The 22,822-nt window shown below is 32.8% G+C and overlaps 1 protein-coding gene and 1 pseudogene across 1 annotated transcript; one reads left to right on the top strand and one right to left on the bottom strand.

The window, feature by feature from the left end:
- The window catches only part of LOC148554515 (endoglucanase 9-like), a 43,016-nt pseudogene that overhangs the window by 3,240 nt on the left and 16,954 nt on the right, over nt 1-22,822 (bottom strand).
- LOC110263679 (F-box protein At2g23160-like) lies at nt 18,282-19,615 on the top strand. The gene is made up of 2 exons (XM_088491216.1): nt 18,282-18,325; nt 18,421-19,615. Exons 1-2 carry the CDS (start codon nt 18,282-18,284, stop codon nt 19,613-19,615), a joined length of 1,239 nt encoding a protein of 412 aa, XP_088347342.1.

Genomic DNA, 22,822 nt, shown 5'->3' with positions numbered 1-22,822 from the left:
ATTGCATGCCGGCTAGGAAAATGTGCTTTATAAATGCTCAATTTAAGGGTTGAGATATAGGGTTTTTTTATATAAATAAATATATGAAAAACTTTATTTTCAGAAATACCCATAAATTGAAATTTTTTTTGAAATACGCATGGCCAATTCAAGAACGTCGTCCACGAAATGGAGTTGCCTATCAACTCACTCCCGGTGCCCGCAAAATGGAGGGGACAGCTGCAGAGTCCAATTCACCTACGGCGGACACGAAATGGAGGAACAGCCATTTAGTGGCTGCCATTCACAAAATGGGAAACCAGGGGCAGCGGATACGAATTGGTGCACTTCATGTGTACACCCACGAATTGCGTATATGTTTAAATTATTCGTTAGAATCCCTTCGAACATGCTCCCAGATTCACATGCTTCCAAGTATATCACCTTTTAATTTGTTTTCCAGACAAATGAATTAATGCATCAAATTCAATATTTTATATATGGAACTTGTTGCTTGAAACAATTCTACGTTTACCAAAATCTAATAGGGAAATGTAAGATTCTTTTTTTATCCTCAACAACTATAAAGAACGAGAGATTTAAGAGAACTTACGATCTTTTTATAGCACTTGGCGGCGTGTTTCTTTTTCAACACATCTATAAAATCGTTGGCAAAAACATCCTCACCAACTGGCATAGCTGATCAAATAATAGCATTTTGTGATTAATTATTTCTGCTTTTTTTAGTAGGAAAAATGAATTAAATGTAGATTCTGATAAACAACACACATGTTATGTAAAGTAGTTTTAAAGAAAGAAAAGGAAGGGAGCTATTACTTACTAACGAAGCCGGGGGCACCATGATCAGCATAGTAAATAAAAATGGTGTCATTAGGGCCACTGTCCACCACTTTACCAGTGCCTCCAGTAATAGCACTTCGGTTACCACTAAGCACAGTATAAAAATTTTTGGCATCTGTATGCTCTCCACTGTAATCCTACATAACTTAAACAATCACATTCACATTGCTCGGTGATATCATCATCATCATCATGCTCCATATATTTTAAAATAGTTGTCATTTTAAAACTTTAGTATACCAATAATTTAATACGTCTAAATACAGTACAATTTGTATTAAAATACATGGGCAAATCACTTAATTAAACCAAGGAGAGCAAAAAATTACACAAATCCACCAAACCAAAAATTAGTTCATAAATCAACCAAAGCACATTTCTATATAGTTCGAATGAGGTTGTTTCGAACTTGATTTACATGTAATTCGAATCACTTTGATTCGAATTACATACACACGCACACACCCACTAATTCGAATCAACTTGATTCGAATTACAAACATGCAATAATCCGAATTACACCTTGATTTATTAAAAAAATTAATAATTTAAAAATTCAAAAAATATATATTTTATTTAGGTGAAAACTCAGATGCAGTCAACTTCACGTAAAGTTAATAGTCGAGAATTGTTAAATAATTTGACTAATTTAACTAAATTTTCGTCTAACAACTCTCAAGTTATTAACTTTACGTAAAGTTGACTGCACCTAAGTTTTCACTAACTATTTATCGTCCGCTGGTGGAAATTTTCTGAGGGTACTGCAGAGAGATTAAGAAAGGCTGTCAGAGAACCAACAGTCCTCGCTACTATCTTTCTTATATCGAAAAAGAAAACGAAGATGGAACACAATCAGAACAAGAAGAATTTTGGATTGTTGTTCAAATGGACACAGAGAGTCCTGCAATATACAAGAAAACCTGTTTGGATTATTATTTCGGCCAACCGATCCTAGTAAATAACCACTAATCATATTTTAATGCCGATGGACACTTCCAGTTTTGAAAAAGGGTAGGGCTTTCGCTGCCGATGCGCCGAGGAAGCGGGATAATGCCGTCAGCCTTCCTGCCAACCGTTGGACATCTTTGATACAACCCGGGCTCTTCATCTGGAGAATTGCTTGACACTTCTCAGGGTTGGCTTCTACTCCTCTTTGGGTGATCATGAATCCCAAGAACTTCCAAGCCTCCATGGCAAAGGCGCATTTGAGCGGGTTGAGCCTCATGCCGTGTTGTCGGAGGGCCGCGAACACGCCCCCCAGGTCGCTTAGGAGATCGTCGGGCCGTGTGGTTTTCGCGAGGATGTCGTCCACGTAGACTTCTACTGTCTTGCCTATGAGCTCACTGAATATCTTGTTCATCAGTCTCTGGTACGTGGCGCCAGCGTTTTTCAGACCAAATGGCATCACCTTGTAGCAATAGATCCCTCCTGGCATTATGAACGCCGTTTTGTCCTCGTCGGGTCGGTGCATCGGTATCTGATTGTATCCAGAGTAGGCGTCCATGAAGCTCAGATAACGGTACCCCACCGCCGCGTCGACGAGTGCGTCAATGTTGGGGAGGGGATAGCAGTCCTTGGGACATGCCTTGTTGAGGTCGGAATAGTCTACACACATTCTCCACCTCCCATTGTGCTTTTTCACCAAGACCACGTTCGACAGCCACGTCGAGTAGTCTAGCTCTCGAATGAACCCTGCTTCAAGGAGGCTGGCCGTCTGCCTGGCCACCTCTTCTGCCTTTTCCTATGACATCTTCCTCCTCCTCTGGGCCACTGGCTTAACTTCCGGCTTGACGGCCAGATAGTGTGACATGAGTTGGGGATCTATCCCTGGCATGTCGGCTGGCGTCCAAGCGAAGAGGTCGGCATTAGCTCTGATCATCTCCATCAAAGGCTCCTTTTAACTCATGGGGGAAGTTTCTGTTTATGAACGTGAACTTTTCCTCCCCATCACCGACCCTGAATTTTTCCAAGTCCCCTTCTGGCTCAGGTCTGGGCTTGTCATCTATTCTGGCATCCAGGTCGACAAGGAAAATCCTCGATGCTTCTTTGGACTTTTTCCTAAGAGAGAGGCTGGCGTGGTCGCAGGCGACTGCCGTTTCCAAGTCTCCTCTGATGGATCCTACGGATCCGTCATCAGTAACAAACTTCATTACGAGCAGCTTCGTGCTAATCGCTGCCCCAGGGTCGTTGATGGTTTTTCTCCCCAGGATGATGTTGTAAGCTGTGGAATCTCGTAAGACAACAAAATCGGCCATTACTGTCCTTCGCCTTTGTCCTTGTCCCAGGGAGGTCTGGAGTGAGATGATCCCATCCGGCTTGATGAAGTGGTCACCCAACCCTACCACACCGTGCTGGTGGGTCGCCAGATCAGCATCACACAGTCCCAAGACATCGAAAACGTTGCGAAACATGATGTTCGAGTCCGCCCCTGTATCCACCAGGATCCGTTTGACGAGGCCGGTTCCGACTCTGGCCGTGATGACCATGGGAGGGCTTTCTGGTACCTCGTCGAACCATTGGTCCTCGGGGCCGAAGGAGATGGATGGGAGTCCCCTGGAACTTCTAGCGGATGAGAAGGAGACCGCCAGGACTTTGGCGTCTTTCTTTTGTGCCGATTTCGACCTCGGGGCGGAATTCCTCGCTGTTACTACGTTCACCACCGTGAGACCGTGGTCGTCCCCTTCTGGTTCTTGGCGTCGTCTTGTTGCCCGGGACCTGTCCTCGCCATCGTGATCCCGGTTTCGTCTCCTTGGCTCCCTTATAAGGTGGGAGAAGTCGGCAAGCTTTCCATCCCTGATTGCTTGTTCCAGGGCGTCCTTCAGGTTGAAGCGGTCTTGGGTCTTGTGCCCATATCCCTTGTGATATTCGCAGTAAAGGCTTTTGTTTCCCCCCGTCCTGTCCTTCAGGGGTCGAGGTCTCGACAGTATCCCCTTCTCGGCTATCTGTTGGTAAACTTCCGTGATCGGTGCCGTGAGGGGGGTGTAGTTGGTGAATTTCCCGACTCGGGAAAATGGCTTTGGCGCCTTACTCGGACCGCCGTCCCTGGCGTGTTCCTTTTGCCTTTCTCCACCCTCATAGTGTCGGGTTTGGTTGTAGGGGGGTTGCCGTTTATTGGCAGCCACGACCCGGCTGACCTCTTCATCGTTAATATACTCCTTAGCCACGCATTGGATCTCCTGCATTGTCCATACTGGCTTTGTGGTGAGGTGCTTTCTGAAGTCCTCATTCAGGAGCCCGCTCGTCAAGCACAAGCTCGCTACTGAGTCCGTCAACCTGTATAATTCCAAGCATTCGTCGTTGAAACGATCTAAGTATTTTCTAGTCGGTTCCCCGGCTCTTTGGGTCACCCCCCAGCAAATTGATCGGATGCTTGGCTTTGGCAATCCTGGTTGTGAACTGAACTAGGAAGGCATGGCTGATGTCAGAGAAGTGGGTTACCGAGCCCTGCGGGAGGTTATTGAACCACCGTATTGCAGGTCCCGCGAGGGTGACCGGGAAAGCGCGGCACCTTACCTCGTCTCCCACTCCTTCTAGGTTCATCCTGACCTCAAAGGCCGTGAGGTGTTCCAGCGGGTCTTGCGTTCCATCGTACCTCATGTCCGTTGGCTTGTCAAAGTGTTTTGGCAGCCGGACCTCGAGTATGGAACGGTGGAATGGGGTCGCTCCCATTATTACGGGTCCCCGCGTTACCATCGTTCTTCCCTCGTCGCTCTCCCGACGAGCGTCCTCGTCCCCGTGGTTCGTGGTACGCCGCCTCTCACGTCTGGCGTAAATGACGGGGTCATGACGTCTTCTCGCGCGTCCTCTCTCCCCGGTGCTTTCGGACTCAGCTTGGGGGCTAGGCATGCGTCTGGAGCGACTCCTGGAGCGAGAGAGGGAGTGACTCTGCTCTGGGGTGTGTCGGTCGCGTTCCCTATCTGCTAGTCGGCGTTCTAAGTCTTGCATTCTATGGCGTAGCTCTTGCATTATTCTGGCATGGTTGTCGCCAGTCCCCCCAAAGGGGCGTCTCTCCTGTGATTGGGTTGCGTTCCTCGGGGGCGACCTTGGATGTTGTCGGGTTTCCGTCGCGGCGGCGTCGCCTCCGGGTACGGCCTCGCAGCCTGTCCCAGTTTGGACTAGCACGAAGTCCATGGACGAGTCCCCACAGACGGCGCCAATGTTCGGTAGGTCGGCTACCGGACGGTTCGGGTTGAAATCCTGGGAAATGGTAGGGGCTCGTCAGGTTGTAGACTACCGGCCAGGGGTGTGCGAGGTCCCGAGTACTTCGTGTGAAAAGGGGGGGTGCCACCTGCAAAGACACTCCGACGCTCTTGTCTGTAAATGTGCAGGCGAAAAAGGGTGATATGATATATGACGTACCTTGGGGGAAGAGTAAACCTTCCCCTTATATACTGTCAGAGGTGGGCCCAATGAGGACAGGCCCGCTTTATCAGGGACGTTATCCCACAGCCGTGTATGAGCTGTCCGGGACGCGTGTCCGGGTTGGGGCGCGTGTCCGGGTCGGGTGGTGCTCGGGTCAGGCCGACCCGTAGAGGGTTTGGGCCAGGCCGTAACAAAATTTAATTTTAAAAAAATTGTTCTGAATTGAACTATTTTATTTTTATTTTTTAAAAATATATCCAAATAAAAAAATTAGCAACAATAATTTACATCCAATAAAAAAATTCACTGTAAAAAAAATAGATAAATTTTTTTTTATTTACGTAACTGACCTAGGTCGTAAATTAATGAGATAAGAGAGAACGTGAATGTATGTAATAAAAGAGAAGATGAGTTAGTGAAAGTTTTTTTAACGTGGAATAACTGATCTATAGTGGAATAGATTATTAAAAAAGACAAAATTAAAAGAATTTTTTGAACACCATATAATTAGTGTTATAAAAAGGAGGTGAATTCATAATTTTTGTGTCTTTATGTTTTGATATATTAACAATAAGTATAAAAATAATTTAGATAAAAATGCTACCTGTGCCTGGCATGTTGCCCACATTTTTCTTTCCTTGATTTAAAACTTTTATCGTTAATAATGTAGTAAAAATGCTTAGATTATGGCACATTTAAAGAAATTACAATGCAAGAAAAATGCAAACAAGATGACAGTGTAATAAATAATACAACATCAACAACTACAAGGCCTTCTCCTAAATAATGTTGGCTACACGAATAAAACTACACTCTAATTTTCCATGGTAGATCTTAACAGTGTTTAGCCTAAATAGCTATACGTGGAATAAATTAAAAAGGTAAAAGAATAATGAAAATATTAATTGGATAAATAAATTAAAAAAATATAGGTAAAAATTACAGATGAATATAATAACTACAATACAACTAAATGAAATTTGTAAGGATGAATGTGATAAAATCGAGGATGTTAAAGGTAAAAAAATAATATTAGCAAAAGAAATATAACAAAGTGTATCGAAAGATAAAAAAAAAAAAGCATTTTAACAGAATAATTAGAATGAGGCTAAATTGATGGGCTGACCATCGGAGTACAATACTCATAAAGTCATAAATCTACTCAAAATAACACTATACAAACAAAGACTAACATAAAATTAAACAAAACATAATTTAAATGAATATTTCAGAATATAATAAGATCTATAAAATAAATTATTTATCATCACTGGTTAAATACTTGTTGACTTCTAATCATAGTTATCAGAACCGAACCAGTAATTAAACCGATAAGACTACTGGGTCACTAGGTCACTGGTTCAACTGTTGGGTCACAGGTTGAACCGATTGATTCGGTTATAATTAAATAATTATATAAAATTTAATTTCTTTTTATAATATTTTTTCTACAAAATTAAGTTATTTTAATTATTCAATAATTTATTAATTAACTATATTAATCAAATATATGTTGAAAAGAGTTAATATTAATAAATATTATATAATTATCAATAACAAAAAAATATGGTATGGTTAATAAAAATATTTCTGTTTATCTTTTTAATTTAAAGAATATTTAACAATATTTAATATTTTTAATAATTATATAAAATTAAAAAATAATTAATTTAAGTAAGTAAATATAAAATAAAAAATTAATTAAATTAAATATAAAATTACTCATTAGAATAAAAAGACAAAAGTGTAAGAAGATTTTAAATTGTACACTACAAAAAAAAGGGGTTAAAATGGCGGTTTTTTAAGATAATTACGGCGGTTACAACCGTCATTATTGCCGAAAATGGCGCCTCCAAGAAACGCCGGAATTCTGGGCGCCATTCTGGTTATTACGGCGGTTTTCTGAAAACCGCCGTAATAACCAGTGGATAATACGGCGGTTTTTTGGCGGTTAAAATGGCGGTTTTTAACCGCCATTTTAACCAAATAAAACGGCGGTTTTGTTGTTGTTTAAAATGGCGGTTTGTAACCGCCGTTTTTACCTGGGTTTAATGGCATCCTCCTCGTTTAAAATGGCATTTATAACCGCCGTTTTTACCAGGTTTAATGGCATCCTCCTCGTTTAAAATGGCGGTTTGTAACCGCCGTTTTTACCTACATTTAATGGCATTCTTTTCGTTTAAAATGGCATTTCTAAACGCCGTTTTTACCATGGTTTAATGGCATTCTTTTCATTTAAAATGACATTTTTTAACTGTCGTTTTTACTATTATTTTTATCTTGTTAAATAAATAATTTTTTTATTAAAATTCCACAATAACAAAATCATAATCTATAGACAAAATATTATATAACTCAAAAGTATTAAACATAATATATGATTTTTTAGTATTACAAATAAAAAGTAATAACTCCTATACAAAGTATCAAACTAAGAAATATTGTTAGTTCTATTATATTGGGAGTTTTCCTAGAGATGCTCAACAAATTTGCTACAGATCATTCCAACATTTTCATTTTCATACTCATCATCACTGCAAGCTCAACAAATTTGATTTTTTTAGTCAACTCATCATCATCCTTAAGATTTCTATCTAGGCCTCCATTTGCATCTCGTCTCCTTTTTGCAGAATCAGCACTGCCATAGCTCAATAAATTTGATAAGTGTTTAGGTTAATTGTGTGATATGTCCAGTATTCAGAATCAGAACAAAATGTGTTGGTGTCTTGTACTTAAGATATATCTAACATGGAAACAGAGAAAGCATTATCATGTGCAAGAAATACATATAAATTAAATGTTTAGCACCATAATATTTGAAAGTGCAACGCGCTTAACTAAGGTCTTATAGCTGTCTGAGGAAACATGATACTTTGCATCCCTCTGATGCACCAGATCTGGCCTCACCAGCCCAAGCTTCACCCCTTGTGGTGACATCATTAGTGCTGGTGCACCCAGTGGAAACCTATCTCCTGCACCAATAATAACACACAAAACTAAGCTTAATTAAACTCCTACAATATAATAACACAAAGATTGTTAACCTCTATTATGCTTATGAAAATTCTCTGGTCCGCATAACAAAAGTGAAAATGAAAGAGTAAACCTTATTGCAGTTTGGTATGAGATCTTGCAATGCACGCATCTTCTCATTGATCCTGTCTCTTCGCCTCTGTATAAGTAGAAGATCACAATGATAATCATACAGATCACAAGCAACAAAACATATGCTACAGATGGAAAATTTGTTGTTTATTTGCAACAGTACACAATTGGCATATGGTCTTCACTCACCCTTTCACATGAGCTGCATCTAAAACCACTTATGAAATTACTCAAAAAGAGGTTCTCAAGATATATTATGAAGAATTGAAACTAAATACCGCTTATACTACTTATAAATAATGTACAGTCCCAGTTCAACAAGAATAAAATAAATTCATGGACTTTGAACTTTGAACAAGCTAGGAAAGATGTTGCTATGAATAGTAAATAATATTCTCACTAGTAAATAATATTCTTAATAGAAAAGCCAGATTCAGTAGAGTTGTTTTCAAAACAGAAACGCCTTGCCTTTAATCATAGCTCCCTCATCTCTTCTAAAACCTCAAACTTGTGAAATTCCCAATTAAACATATCATTCAACCATCAAAAATGCAAATCATATACAAATCATGATTAATTTTTTATACATTATGATGAAAGCTTAATATACAAAAATGGTGTCATAATTGGAAGAGTAAGAGCAGGAAGCAGTAGAAGAGTAAAGATTTAAGAGGGATCTTGAAGAATTGTAAAGTCATCCTCCTGCACCTTCAAATTATAGTGCAGCTTGAAGATTTCAACTATAAGAATATTAAAGTTTTTTTTCCTATTATTGTTTGAAAATTTATAGACTCGAATTATGCAAAATAGTGTTAGTTGGGGAATAATATCAATTAATGTAAATTCAAAACATACACAATAGTTTTAGTTGGGGAATAATATCAAACAGACAAAATGCAGAGAAAGAAGAGAGCTTACAAGGATGTTGAGTTTCCCTTGGAATTCAGAACACAGAGTCCATCAGCTTCTCCCTCTGATGAGGAACAAAGACATTGCAAACAGAGTCAGTAACCTCAAAACCAGAATCATTTAATTAGATGAGACTTAGTGAGCTCATCTTCGTTCCTTGCACACGCGTGCACTCTTGCTCCAAACCCAATCAGTTCCTCCACAATGTCGTGACTTTTTTTGAAGAGAAAGTAAAGTGTTGTATTGTACTAATTTCGGACAAATGATGCAGATTATGAGATCATTCAGTTTAATAGAACAGATTAGGTCTCAAACTAAATAAAATCAGAAGCAAAAAAATAACGACAGAACAGAAAATACAACAGTAACAAGCTAACAACAGCAACATCACAAAAGATCAATGAAAATTAAAATACACAAAAGAACCAGCATTCTTTGTTTCTTCCTACTAGAGCATGAACTAGATCTAAAAGGATGAAGAGGAAGGAAAAAATCAAAGAAGAAGATTAAGTAGATTAGCTATTAGAAGTGACTGAGATGGTGAAACCAAATTGTAGAAGCTTGCTGAAGGCAGCAACAACGGCATTGCTTGCCGAGGTGAGGAGGTGAGCCAGATTGAAAATCAGATCATAGAAGGCAGCGACAACGGTGTTGCTTGCGATGGTGCAGAGATGAATGATGGCGATGAGATGAGCGGCGACAAATCTTCATATCGAAGCCAAATCGTTGAAGCTCGCTGAAGGTGACAACGGTGTTTCTTGCAATGGCGAGGAGATGAACGATGGTGATGAGACAAACGCTGACAAATCTTCAGATCAAAGTCAAATCGTAGAAGCTCACTGAAGGCAGCAACAACGGCGTTGCTTGCAGCAGCGAAGAGATGAGCTGCAACAAAGGGATGAGCGATAGCGAGGAGTTGAATGACAGATCAGGAAGATGAACAATGGCAAGAAATTAGGGTTCGTCATTGACACTCATCCTCATTTTTTTATATGCAACAATACTAATGACACTCTCATATGCAATATCACTCGAGTTAAAAAGGGGGAAAAAATTCTATGGCGGTTTGAAACGCCACAATCAACAAAGCTGCCACAAAAACCATTAGCATTATGGCATGAGTTGAAGCTGCCGTAATTAACAAATATAATGGCAGTTTTTTTAACCCGCCACAAAATTAGTGCCATTTTTACCAATATTTTTTGTAGTGGTACATGAGTAAAAGAGTTAATAAGATAAAATTATTATTTTTAAGAAATTAATTTTATTTTTTTGTTAATATATTATTCACTTTTCAAATTTATTAGATAAATATTTTTTTTTATTTTAATGTTGACATGACTTTATTTATAATTAAAATTACTATAAACCAAAATATAATTCTAAGAATAATGATAATAATATTATTCTTATTCAAAAAGAATATATATAAACTAAAATACATGTTTTATTTAAATAATTGTTCCGTATAGAGAAGAGTTCATGAGATAAAGAAGGAGAATAAGAAAAAAACAAAAAAAATTAAAAAAGGGAGATTGTAGGAATAAAGAATTGAACAGAAGTTATACGTGAATTTTTATAACTGTTAGTGAAATATGTTAGTGAAATAAGTAACTGCAAAATAATTTTGAATTATATTAGTAAGGCTAAAATAGGAAATAGAAAATTGGACACCAAACCCCATGTATTGGCATTATATATTGTTATATACAAAAAGAATATATATAAATCAAAATACATGTTTTATTTAAATAATTGTTTACAGAGAAGAGTTCATAAGATAAAGAAGGAGAATCAGAAAAAAACAAAAGAAATTAAAAAGGGAGATTGTAGAAGTAAAGAATTGAACAGAAGTTATACGTGAGTTTTTATAACTGTTAGTGAAATATGTTAGTGAAACAAATAACTGCAAAATAATTTTGAATTATGTTAGTAAGGTTAAAATAGGAAATAAAAAATTGGACATCAAACTCCATGTATTGGCATTATATATTGTTATAGATAACTATTAGTGAAATATGTTAGTGAAATAAGTAATTGCAAAATAATTTTGAATTATGTTAGTAATGTTAAAATAGAAAATAGAAAATTAGACACCAAACCCCATGTATTAGCATTATATATTGTTATAGATAACTGTTAGTGAAATATATTAGTGAAATAAGTAACTGCAAAATAATTTTGAATTATGTTAGTAAGATTAAAATAGGAAATAGAAAATTAGACACCAAACCCATGTATTAGCATTATATATTGTTATAAATAAAACAAAAAAAAATAAAATAAAAATTATATAAATTCTTTCTACTGATCTCTACATAAAAATTTGAGTTAAATAGAAAATCTTTTAATAATAATTTTTAATTTTAAATTAAAGCCAATGTAAACATATTTTTTCTTTATTTAAAAATTTATGAAATACGAACATTTCGTTGAGTTGCTGTGTTCTGGTGTCAGATACATTTCGAACACGACACTCATCGACACTCGTGTCTGTCGTGTCCAACCATGTATTAATAAAAAATAAAAAATTATTCTCCAGTCATACTTGAACACATCTAAATATCATCACATGTCAGCGTGTCCAACCTTATTTTTAATATGTATTTTTGAAATGAATTTAAAAACAGTATATATTATTATTTATTAAAACAAAAATATTTAAATACTTTATACAATTGAAAAAACATATTAAAAATAGTTAAAAAATTAATTTATATATATTTTGATATCAATAAAATATCAAAATATTACTATAATTTATTTAAAAAATACTTTATATTTTATATATATGTCGTATCCCGTGTCACATAAGATTTTTAATATGATGTGTCGGCGTGTCTCATGTTGTGTCGCGTCCCGTGTTCGTGCATCATAGTTAAAAATATTTTTTTTTATTTAAGTGCTAGAATAAAAATTTTTTAAGTATATACTTATAAAATAAAATAATTAATTTTGCATAAAATTTGTGAAATTAACATGCAAAATTCTTATAATTTTGGCTTACTGGCTACTAGTTTAAATGATATAAGCACAATAAAAAATGTTAGATGAACATATATATTGTATATTATAATTCTTTTATTAACAGTTATTTTTAAGGTTAAGTATGATTTGCTCTCTATGGTTTAATTTGAAAACCAAAATCGTTCCCAAAATTTTTTTGTATTTAAATTCATCTCTAATGATCAATTTAGCCTTAAAAACATTCTTTGAACCAAAATACCAACCTTCTCTAATAACCCTTCTCCAACAATCCTAATTGCACTCATCACCCCCATTCAGTCCTTCACATTTAACACAGCCTTTACCCCGCCACTCACCTCCTCTGGTCTCTGCTTCCTTTAGCAGTTAGTAGCCACAATCTCTCATGAATGCCATTGTCTGTCGAGTTGCCATTCAGCTTGTTGCCATGTCACAGTACCTCTGTCTGCTCTAAGTTGTGTTGCTCTCCACCGTGTCTCACATGCTTCGCAGTCCTCCATTGTCGTCTTCTTTCCCTTCGTCCTTTTCTGTTGTTGCGCTACTCTCTGCAAGATGTTGCTACTAGCTCTCTGCGAGATCCACCTTAGCCAGTCTCTGTCGTCTCCTTCTTCCTCATGCTTTGCCACCATGTCTAGGAACCTCTACCAATAAAATTTTCAAGTCCATTACAAACCCTAATTGCGTCACCGATAGAATGTTGGAGGAGTTTTTTCTCTTAGGATGGAACCGGTTTTGCCTCGGTGGTAGTTGGAACCTTTGCGAGGAATTTGGTTTTTGGTGCCAATCCAAAACACCAGGATGTGGGTGCCACTGTCGCCTTCTCCGGAACAGCAGTGCAGACAGTAGTGACGGAGCAGATTGGTGACCACTCTTTGTATATTGCTCGTCTCTCTCTCTCCCTAATTGATGGATTTTTTTTTTTTAAAGAATCCGAATGATTTTTATTGTTATTGTTGTTGTTGTTAGCATTCGAAGAATTTGATGTTGTTGAACTTGAAAAAAAAAAAAGACAGTATAGTAGTAGAGATATTTTTGTCATTTAAAAATTATTATTTTTAAAAAGACGATTTTATTATTAAATTGAACGTTGGGGATTTTTTCAAATAAAAAAAATTAAAAACGATTTCGATTTTTAAACTAAATCATAACAAAAATTCTATTTAACCCTTTTTTTTTTATTATGACGTATCATATACTTATGTATTACCAATGATTACTATTGTACTCTTAAAAGAAAAAAGAAAATAATATTTATTTAATTTAACACTATTATAATAAATTTGAATAATATTAAATCTATACTTAATAAATTGTTAATTTAGGTGTAAAGAAAGAAAGGTAATTTAAGATAATTAAACAATATTTTATTAATTAAAGTGTGATAATAATCCCTCTCCTCGTATAATAATAGACAAATATTCAAATAAAAATTACACTAATAAAAACAACAAAAAAAAACTACACATATAAAAAAAATAATTTGTCCTTCTTGTCTGAAATAGATTGTGATGTTGCTAGTTAACTGAACTAATTAAGTGAGTGGTTCGAGTTGACTTTAAATAATTATAGCTAATTTTTTTTAAAAAAAATATTATTCATACACCAAATATTATTGATACTCGTATAAAATTATAATAGTTATTAATTAATTATATATTTATATAAATTATTTTTTAATTAATAAATAAAAATATATATATAATTATTAAAAAAATATTAATATCAAAATGATGTTTATTATAAAAGATATATACCAGCAAAATTTTTTCTTTTTTTACTTAATTGAGACTTTGAGACTTTGAGCGGCTTATGAGCTTGAAATCTTTTAAATTAATTTGTTTTCAAATGTAATTACTATTGGCAAGCTTGATTCTCAAACAAAAGCTTAAAAAGATTTATAACAAGATTCTACTTATCTAAACCCCTATATTTTTATCGAACTGAAATATAACTAAGTTTTATCTCTTCAGTAATAGTGAATAAGCCATTTAGTTAAAATTATAAAAAAAGAACATCATAAAATAATTTTAGGTTAAAAAGCAAAAGATAACTAAATAATTAATAGATTAAGTTAGGATTGTTAAATATCATCTAAAATAATATCTAGTGACCTTTGATCCAAAAGCAATACACAAAATAAAAACAATGATGATAGATATATACTAAAATTAGACACTAATATAAAATACATATATACTTCTTGTCATATTAACAACCTAGTCTCTTGCCTTAATTAAAAAAATAACATAACATAAGACTAAAGTAAAGTATAAGAAAAAATAGTACAAGACTACAGTAATGTAACTAAGGGTTCAATTATTGGCTATTTTAAATCAAACTCATTTAATTAGCTTAATTGTTTATATAGGTTTTCCTTCACATCTCTATTTATTGCTAAAGATCCCATTAAGTTTAAATGATACCTTCATCTCTTGCCAACCGGCCGGTAAGGACTATAAAAGAGTCTTGAACCTTGTTATACGATACATACATAATACATTTCTTGTTAACAACACTCCTCACTCACAATTTATTGAAGATATATTACTTTAGCTTATAACCCAATCAAATAATCAAATGCATCCATAGAAAATTTCACCTCATTTGAGGAGTTAACACCATAATATATGGAATTATGGACTATAGCTTGAACATATGTGTCACGTAAAGTTGACCTGACCAAGACAAATTTCAGTGGTAACGTGAATGAATTACTCATCACCAATCATTAGTTATCAGCATGAAAGAGATATATAGAGGAGACAAGTTTAAAATACATACATAATCTAACATAATTTGGAATATAAGTTAACATACCGAAAACAATTACATGATCTTAGGTCTTAGCTGATGTACATAGACTCAATTAATTGTAAGTGAAGCTAATTAATTATTAGTAATAAGGGTAATGATGAACGACAACCCTGCTAGGAGGAGAGGAACATATGAGCATGAGAGTTAGAGCAATAACCAACGCCATTAGAACCCCCATCATATCAATTGACAATATGCACAGAGCCATCCTCAATCTATCTCTTTCTCTGAAAATAAATAAATAAATAATAATACACTAAAAATTAGTTTGTGAGTTCACAATGCAAACAGTGGCCTTGCCATTCATATAAGTTAATCTCGTTATTTATAATTTGTTTTTGGGAAAGTATGAGGAGCCAATGGAATATTTATACAATGTGTACAATGGAAGTTTAGAGAGTATTAGAGATATAATCATTAGTAATATATCATTTGCATTAATTACTTCATTCCTAAAAGATGAAGCTAATACTACTAATCATAAAATCATATCATCTTCAAATTGATCCTAATCGTTAGCTAAGTCGAGTCTGACGTGTAGTTTCTTAATTTAATTAAGTCAAAGAAAGAAAGATAGTTTCTTAATTTAATTAAGTCAAAGAAAGAAAGAAAGAAAAAATCTTCAATTTCAAAAGATCATAGTTAACAATAATAATGGTTGAACTGAACGGGACGGCAAGCTTCAAAATAATCAAAGAAAATTAGCAAAGATGTATCTTGATAATTGAGTATTAATATTGTACTTGCTAATAAGACATGGCTTAGAGTCTTTTAATAATCTTGATGTAGGAAGAAAGAAAAAAGGCTGGTTGTTGGCATAAAAAAGTTGATTAATTGGTGTTCAATTAATTTAGGATTTATTTTATGATGTCTAATCCAATAAAAATACCTAAAATATCTTTTTATGATAATATTTATTTAGTCTCATTCTAAAAACGTGATTTATAAGAAAAAAAATGTAACAATTTAAAAAAAATAGTAATATTTTTAAATAAATATAATATTTTTATAATATATTAAAATTAAATTTTATAATTTATCATCTAATAATTAAAAAAAAAAACATTTTCATATAAAGAGAATGATAAAATTTTATTGAAGTATTTAGGATATTTTATATGCTAGTATTGTAGCATGGATCACACAATGTAACTTTCTAGTTCTTAGTGTATATATATTGTTATTATTGAATTATATTAGGTGTATATTAAAATTAGTCACTAAAATTAACTACTAATATAAAATATATGATAAAATATAAATATATATTAAAAATAAATTAAATAATATATATATTTATATATCAATACATTAATAGCTGATTTTAGTAGATAAATAACATTTTTGGTTACGATTAAATTATCTTGTGTTGGTTTAATTTGTAGGTGGAGGAGGATGAGAATAAAGCTCAACAGAGGGTGATTCCAACTGAATTTGGTAGGAAATTGTTGATATTGCGCTTTGAGGGTAATTACTTTAATTTAATTTGCTACTAGAACCAATGTTATCCATGTCATTGTTTCAAAATAACCTTCATACATATACATAGTTCATCTATCATTATCATCATCATCATCAATATTTGAGATGATGATTCATACATACAATGAACATTATACAAAGTCTAATTAGTGTTGGACATAAACAAAGGGATATTGCAGCTGTTATAAAAAAAATTAGAAGCATTATAATAGATTTAAGTTATCATCATTATTCTCAATTTTATTTTGATTTTTTAATATGTATTTAATTTTCACAAATTATTAGTCTAAAGTTATTTTGCATGCATATGCATTTAATTATATATTATTAAATCAGAAAAAATTATTTTACACATTCATAATATAAATAATTTTAAAAACAATAGATATAAGAGTTTAATTTTGATACAATATAAAAAAATTTACACAATTAAATTCATAATTTAAGATTATTTTTTAGATAATAAAATTTAAAATTAATTATTTGAGATCAGCCTCTTTACAAAGAAAAACTGAAAAACCTTGTCCTCATGTGACTTGATCCGAAAAGTTTCAGGATGATTTCAAATTGCGATAAACACTCCTTCTAATATTCCAATGCCAAAACCCTTCTTTAACATCCTCTTCCTCTAATATCACCAAGTCCTCCTCCACATTAATAGGTGGATTCAAATCTCTCTCTTCCTTTCTTTCTCACGTAGACATTGTGTAATCACTCACAAAGTTGACTTTTCATGCACTCGGATTCACAGTTTCACACACACTCTCGTACAAAATTCTCACAGAACATAATTCTATTTGTATTTGTATTACTATTATTATTATTATTACTATAAAGATAAAAATATAATTAAATATTAGAAATAAAAAAGTACAAGAGAGATTAAAGAATTCTAAATTTATTTATTGTTCACTTTATAACAAAATAAAAACTAATAAAAATAACAAAACTAATAAAAATATTAGTTTGTTATCCAATTCATATTTTAAGAATTTTTTTTCACAATAATTGAATTAATATTTTATATTATATTAGTTCACAATATCTATAATATATATTTTATCTATTTATCATTTCTGAATTAATGTGCTGTGGTGGAGTATGAAATTTTTAAAAATTCTGAGATAAATATGTTTATTTTTCTAAATTTTGATTTGTCATTTTTGTTTATTTTAATTTTTGTTAGTTATAAAATTTGATGGCTGAAGTAATTTGTTAATTTTTAACTATAGTTTTAAATTTTATTAACTTAAAATTTATTAAATTTAAATATTTAAAATTATATATTAAATTTTTAATAATTTTATTATATATTTAATTAAACTAATTAAATTTCAGTTAAATCTCGATTAAACCTTTAAATTATTGAACCAGTTACTCTATCAATTCATTGAATGGTTCGATTTTTGCAATCTTAAGGAGACTATGAGGCGCAGAGCAAGTATAAATAGCAGACGGAGGATGACGACTCTGTTAAGATTTGAGTATAGAGATTATATGTAGTGTAAATGAGTTTAACTACTAATCTTAATTTTTTAAATTTCAAAATCTGAATTTAAGTAATTATTGAATAATTAATTAAAAATCTCTTTTTTAATTTTTGAAATACATTCCTTTTTAAGCCGATTAAAATCATTAGCTCCACGTACTTTCTCTAAAAGTAGTAGCTGATTTTCACATTAATCTAGGTTATAAAAATCAGTAAACTTCCCTTTGAAAGCATCAATTTCACTTGGGTGCCTAACTTCTCCCAACAATCATTGTCACGCGAGAGTACCGGTAAAATGATCAAATTCCTCTTCCAATCCTTCTTTGTGCGGTGGATGAGGTAAGTCATATTTTATTTTTTCATGGAGTAACACAAAACAACGCCGTGAATTTTTTGTATCTCTTCTTCTAAATTATTCTTTACTTAATTGTCAGGAAACTCCAACTACAAAAGTCTTATTTTGCCGGTCTTCCAGCCGATATAATTACCGATATTTTTGTTAGACTTCCCATAAAGTCTGTTCTGATTTGTAGATGTGTTTGCAAGCATTGGAACACATTGATTTCTAATCCAAACTTTGCCAAGTTACTCCTCACTTATACACTTCCTGCCCTGATGATCCGACGCAAGCATTCAAGATTCTTTCACCTTGTTGAATATGACCGAATTGAATGGCATGAAAGGAAAAACAATCCATTCTTCAGCGGTGTGTTTGAGGTCCTAAAACCCAATAGTAGCAGTATAAAACTTGATCCTAAATTTGAAATTCTTCTCCTTGGTACAAAAGTTTATGCTAATGTGAACATGCCTCTCATTGATACAAAAGTTTATGCTAATGTGCATGTGGATGTGGGTATTTGTAATGGTCTTTTTTACTTGAGTTGGTCAAATAATATAGACATTTCACTTGTTTGCAACCCAATAACAGGTGAGTTCATAAGACTTCCAAAACACCCTCCAATCCTAAAACCCTGCGAGTGCGAAATATCTCGAGGTTTTGGTTTTCACCCAAAAACAAACCAATACAAGGTAATGAGAATCCTTATCTTTAAACATGATCATCCTATGGTTGTTGAAATGCTCAGAGTTGGAATATCGACAACATGGATAAATATTGAGGTGGATTATCCCAAGAATTTGATATCTATATCGACATTTGCTGTTTATTTAAATGGGACACTTAATTGGATTGGTAACGATGTTGATGGCAATGTGTCGATATGGGCTTTCGATTTCGACACGGAGAGGTTCCAATCCTTTTCTATACCGAGCGATGAGGGTCCAACAGTCGGCATATATGAATTCAGGGGTTTTCTTTGCATGATATATTTTATTGAGCCAATCACAGTATGGATGATGAAAAGATATGGAGTTGGAGAATCTTGGACTCCCATTTTCGTAAATTCTGACAGAAATATTAATTATTCCTTAACCACGTCTCATGATTACCTTGCCTTCCATGATCGTGAAAACAAAGAATATAGCATTCTTCGGATTCACTATAATGACAACATTCAAATTTTTGATCTCGTTCCTACTCTTATCCCACTAAAGGATATTATCATTGGAGATAATGTGGAGGTGCATAATATTTACTCACTGAATTACCCAAAATTGAGGTTCTATTAGTTTTAAGAAATCATTTCATTTGATATTTTTTTATTAATAGCATATTTCTACTTAATTGTTTTAGATTCACATTATAATACTCGCATCTTATTTAATTGTTTAATTATTGTTTCAATTACTCAATAGTGTTTGCAAAATTTCTTTTCTTAAACTATTATAATTTGAAATATAATTTAAATTAATTCAATTTATAATCTCTGTTGTAATTTTATTGGTTTAATCACCTTTGACGAAACAAAATTTAAAATTTTGAATATTAAAAAATAAAGAACTAATTTAAATTCACAAACTAATTTTTTTTGAAAAAACAATTTAATGTTTTCACAAAATATTTTTTATAACAGTGTACTCTCTACACTAAAAATCAATTCTTATATATTTGTATATGTAGATGTATTTTTTTTATTAAATAATCAATTCTCTGAATAATCAAATTTATTTACAGACATTATAATAAATTATTTTATAAAATGTAAAATTTGTATTTCTATATAAGATAGTTAATTAGGGATTGATTTTTAGTATATTTATAGCATGATTGTATAATTATATGTTGACCGCTATTATTATAAAATTAAAATATAAATTATAAAAATGTTAGATGAACAATAAAATTCGATCACTAAATTAATTACCATATATTTATCTATCTATATATATATATATATATATATATATATATATAATTGATTTAAATTGATTTTTTATAAACATATTATATGATTGTATTTAATATAATCGTGTATGATTAATTAATAATTCATCAATATTACTAGCATTCCCATTCTAGTTATATATCATTTGCAGTAATTACTTCATTCTTAAAAGAAGATGAAGCAAACACTACTAATCATATAATCATATCATCTTCAAATTGATCCTAATCGTTAGCTAAGTCAAGTTTTACATGTAGTTTTTTAATTCAATTCAAGTCAAAGAAGGAAAGAAAGAAAGAATCTTCAATTCCAAAAAGATCATAGTTAACAATAATAATGGTTGAACTGAACGTGGCGGCAAACTTTAAAATAATTAAAGAAAATTAACAAAGATGTATATATCTTGATAGCTGAGTATTAGCATTGTACTAGTGCTAATAAGGCATGACTTAGAGTCAATTTTTTTTGTTTTAATAATCTTGATATAGAAAAAAAGAAAAAAGGCTGGTTGTTGGCATAAACAAGTTGATTAATTGGTGTTCAATTAATTTAGGGTTTATTTCATGATACTTAGTCCAATAAAGATGTTATGATAATGTTTATTTAGCCTCATTTTAAAAACGTGATTTATAAAAAAAATAATAATTTAAAGAAAATAGTAATATTTTTAAATAAAAGAAATATTTTTATAATATATTAAAATTAAATTATATAATTTATTATCTAATAATTAAAAAAAAAGCATCCTTATATAAAAAAAATTATAAAATCATATTGAAGTATTTGCGATATTTCATATGTTAGTATTGTAGCATGCATCATACAATGTAACTTTATAGTCCTTAGTGTATATATATTGTTATTATTGAATAATACTAAGTGTATATTAAAATTAGTTATTAAAATTAATTATTAATATAAAATATATATTAGAATATAAATATATATTGAAAATAAATTAAACAATATATATTTATATATAAATATATTAACTAATTTTAATGTGTAAATAATATTTTTAATTACGACTAAATTATCTTGTGTTAGTTTGTCGGTGGAGGAGGATGAGAATAAAGCTCAACAGAGGGTGATTCCAACTGAATTTGATAGGAAATTGTTGATATTGCGCTTTGAGGGTAATTACTTTAATTTAATTTGCTGCTAGAACCAATGTTATCCATGTCATTGTTTCAAAATAACCTTCATACATAGTTCATCTATCATCATCGATCATCATCATCAATCTTTGAGACGATGATTCATATATACAATGAACATTATACAAAATTGTGGATGTGACCCAGACCCAAAAATTAAGGAACCATAGCTAATTAAGCTAGTGTTATAAATACCCCGAGTACGTTTTTTTCTTTTTTTTTTTTTTGTTTAATTAAACAAGGATTACCAATCACTAACGAAAACGTGGTACGCAAACTAGGTTTTAGTGTCACTGTAAATTTTAGAATGTTAGATTTAATGGTGTTTGTATAATTCTTTAGAGCGTTTGAGAATGTTATAAATGATTTCGGAACGTTCTAAAATATCCTAGAAGATATTCTAAAAAGTTTTAAAAGACTCTGGAAGGTCATAGAGTACTCTAGAAGAGTGTGGATGTATATAAAAATATGAATAGTAGTATGGAATAATTTAGAAGTATTTAGAAAGTTGTGGTATGATAAATATTTATAATGAAAGTTCTAGATAGTTAATCTGGAATGTTGATTAGATTTAATCCTAACCATTCATTGAGGAGGTGGATGACTATAAATAGAAGGTGAGAGTTAATGTGAGTCGTGTGTGCGAGTCATTTGTAAAAAAAAAAAATACTCGAGTAATAAAGTGTTCTTTCCACCAAAGCTTCCTTTCTCTTGTATTCTCTTGTGTACTTAGCTTTCTTGCTAAGTATTGAGGGTAAGGCTGACTTGGTCTTAGCTTAAGAGGTTGAGTAAGTCCGAGTGCTGGCACGGTAGCGTTGGAGTGTGTGTCCAAGGCCGTGACAATTTGGCATCAGAGCAAGGTTCGAGAGGGAGCACAAATGGTTTGTGGGTATGGCTTCTAGTGTAACCGTGGAGCATGTTGAGTCTCAAAGGGGAAGGAATACTATTCCTTCTCAATGGGGAAGCAAGATGGTGCGCTCTTCAAGTGAGGCTAGAGGTAAGAACTCTAACTTCTTAGAAGAGAGAGTTTCTATGTTGGAGAATGTTCTATCCTCTATGGATGAGCGCTTCCAAAGGAAGAACATGACAAGGAGACTCTTGAGGCTCATGTGTTAGGAGAACTAGAAGCTTTCAAAGAAAGCATGCTCCAAATTGAAGAGAAGCTTGAGAATTCCTTGAAGTTATTTGAGGAAGTTCGAGTTTGGTTTGAGGAGGCGAAATCTCGACCAATCATTATAAGGGAGACGACAAAGATTGATCTCGCAAAGCCAAAGGAGTTCAAGGGTGCGAGGGACGCTCGAGAGGTGGAGAACTTCCTATGGCAAATAGAGAGGTACTTTGAAGGCCAAGGGGTGGTCGAATAAACAATAAAGGTACACACTGCAGCCCCCTAT

This window comes from Arachis ipaensis, chromosome B6, assembly GCF_059453495.1.
Source record: "Arachis ipaensis isolate K30076 ecotype BB chromosome B6, ASM5945349v1, whole genome shotgun sequence".
Taxonomy (NCBI): domain Eukaryota; kingdom Viridiplantae; phylum Streptophyta; class Magnoliopsida; order Fabales; family Fabaceae; genus Arachis; species Arachis ipaensis.
Note: the sequence above shows the minus strand (reverse complement) of the source record. Positions and strands in the feature narration are given on the sequence as shown.

What these genes read in the sequence shown, in the direction of transcription:
- LOC110263679 (XM_088491216.1), top strand. Translation starts at nt 18,282, where the DNA reads ATGATCAAATTCCTCTTCCAATCCTTCTTTGTGCGGTGGATGAG. An exon ending in TTCTTTGTGCGGTGGATGAG is followed by an intron (nt 18,326 to 18,420) that starts GTAAGTCATATT and finishes CTTAATTGTCAG; the next exon opens with GAAACTCCAACTACAAAAGT.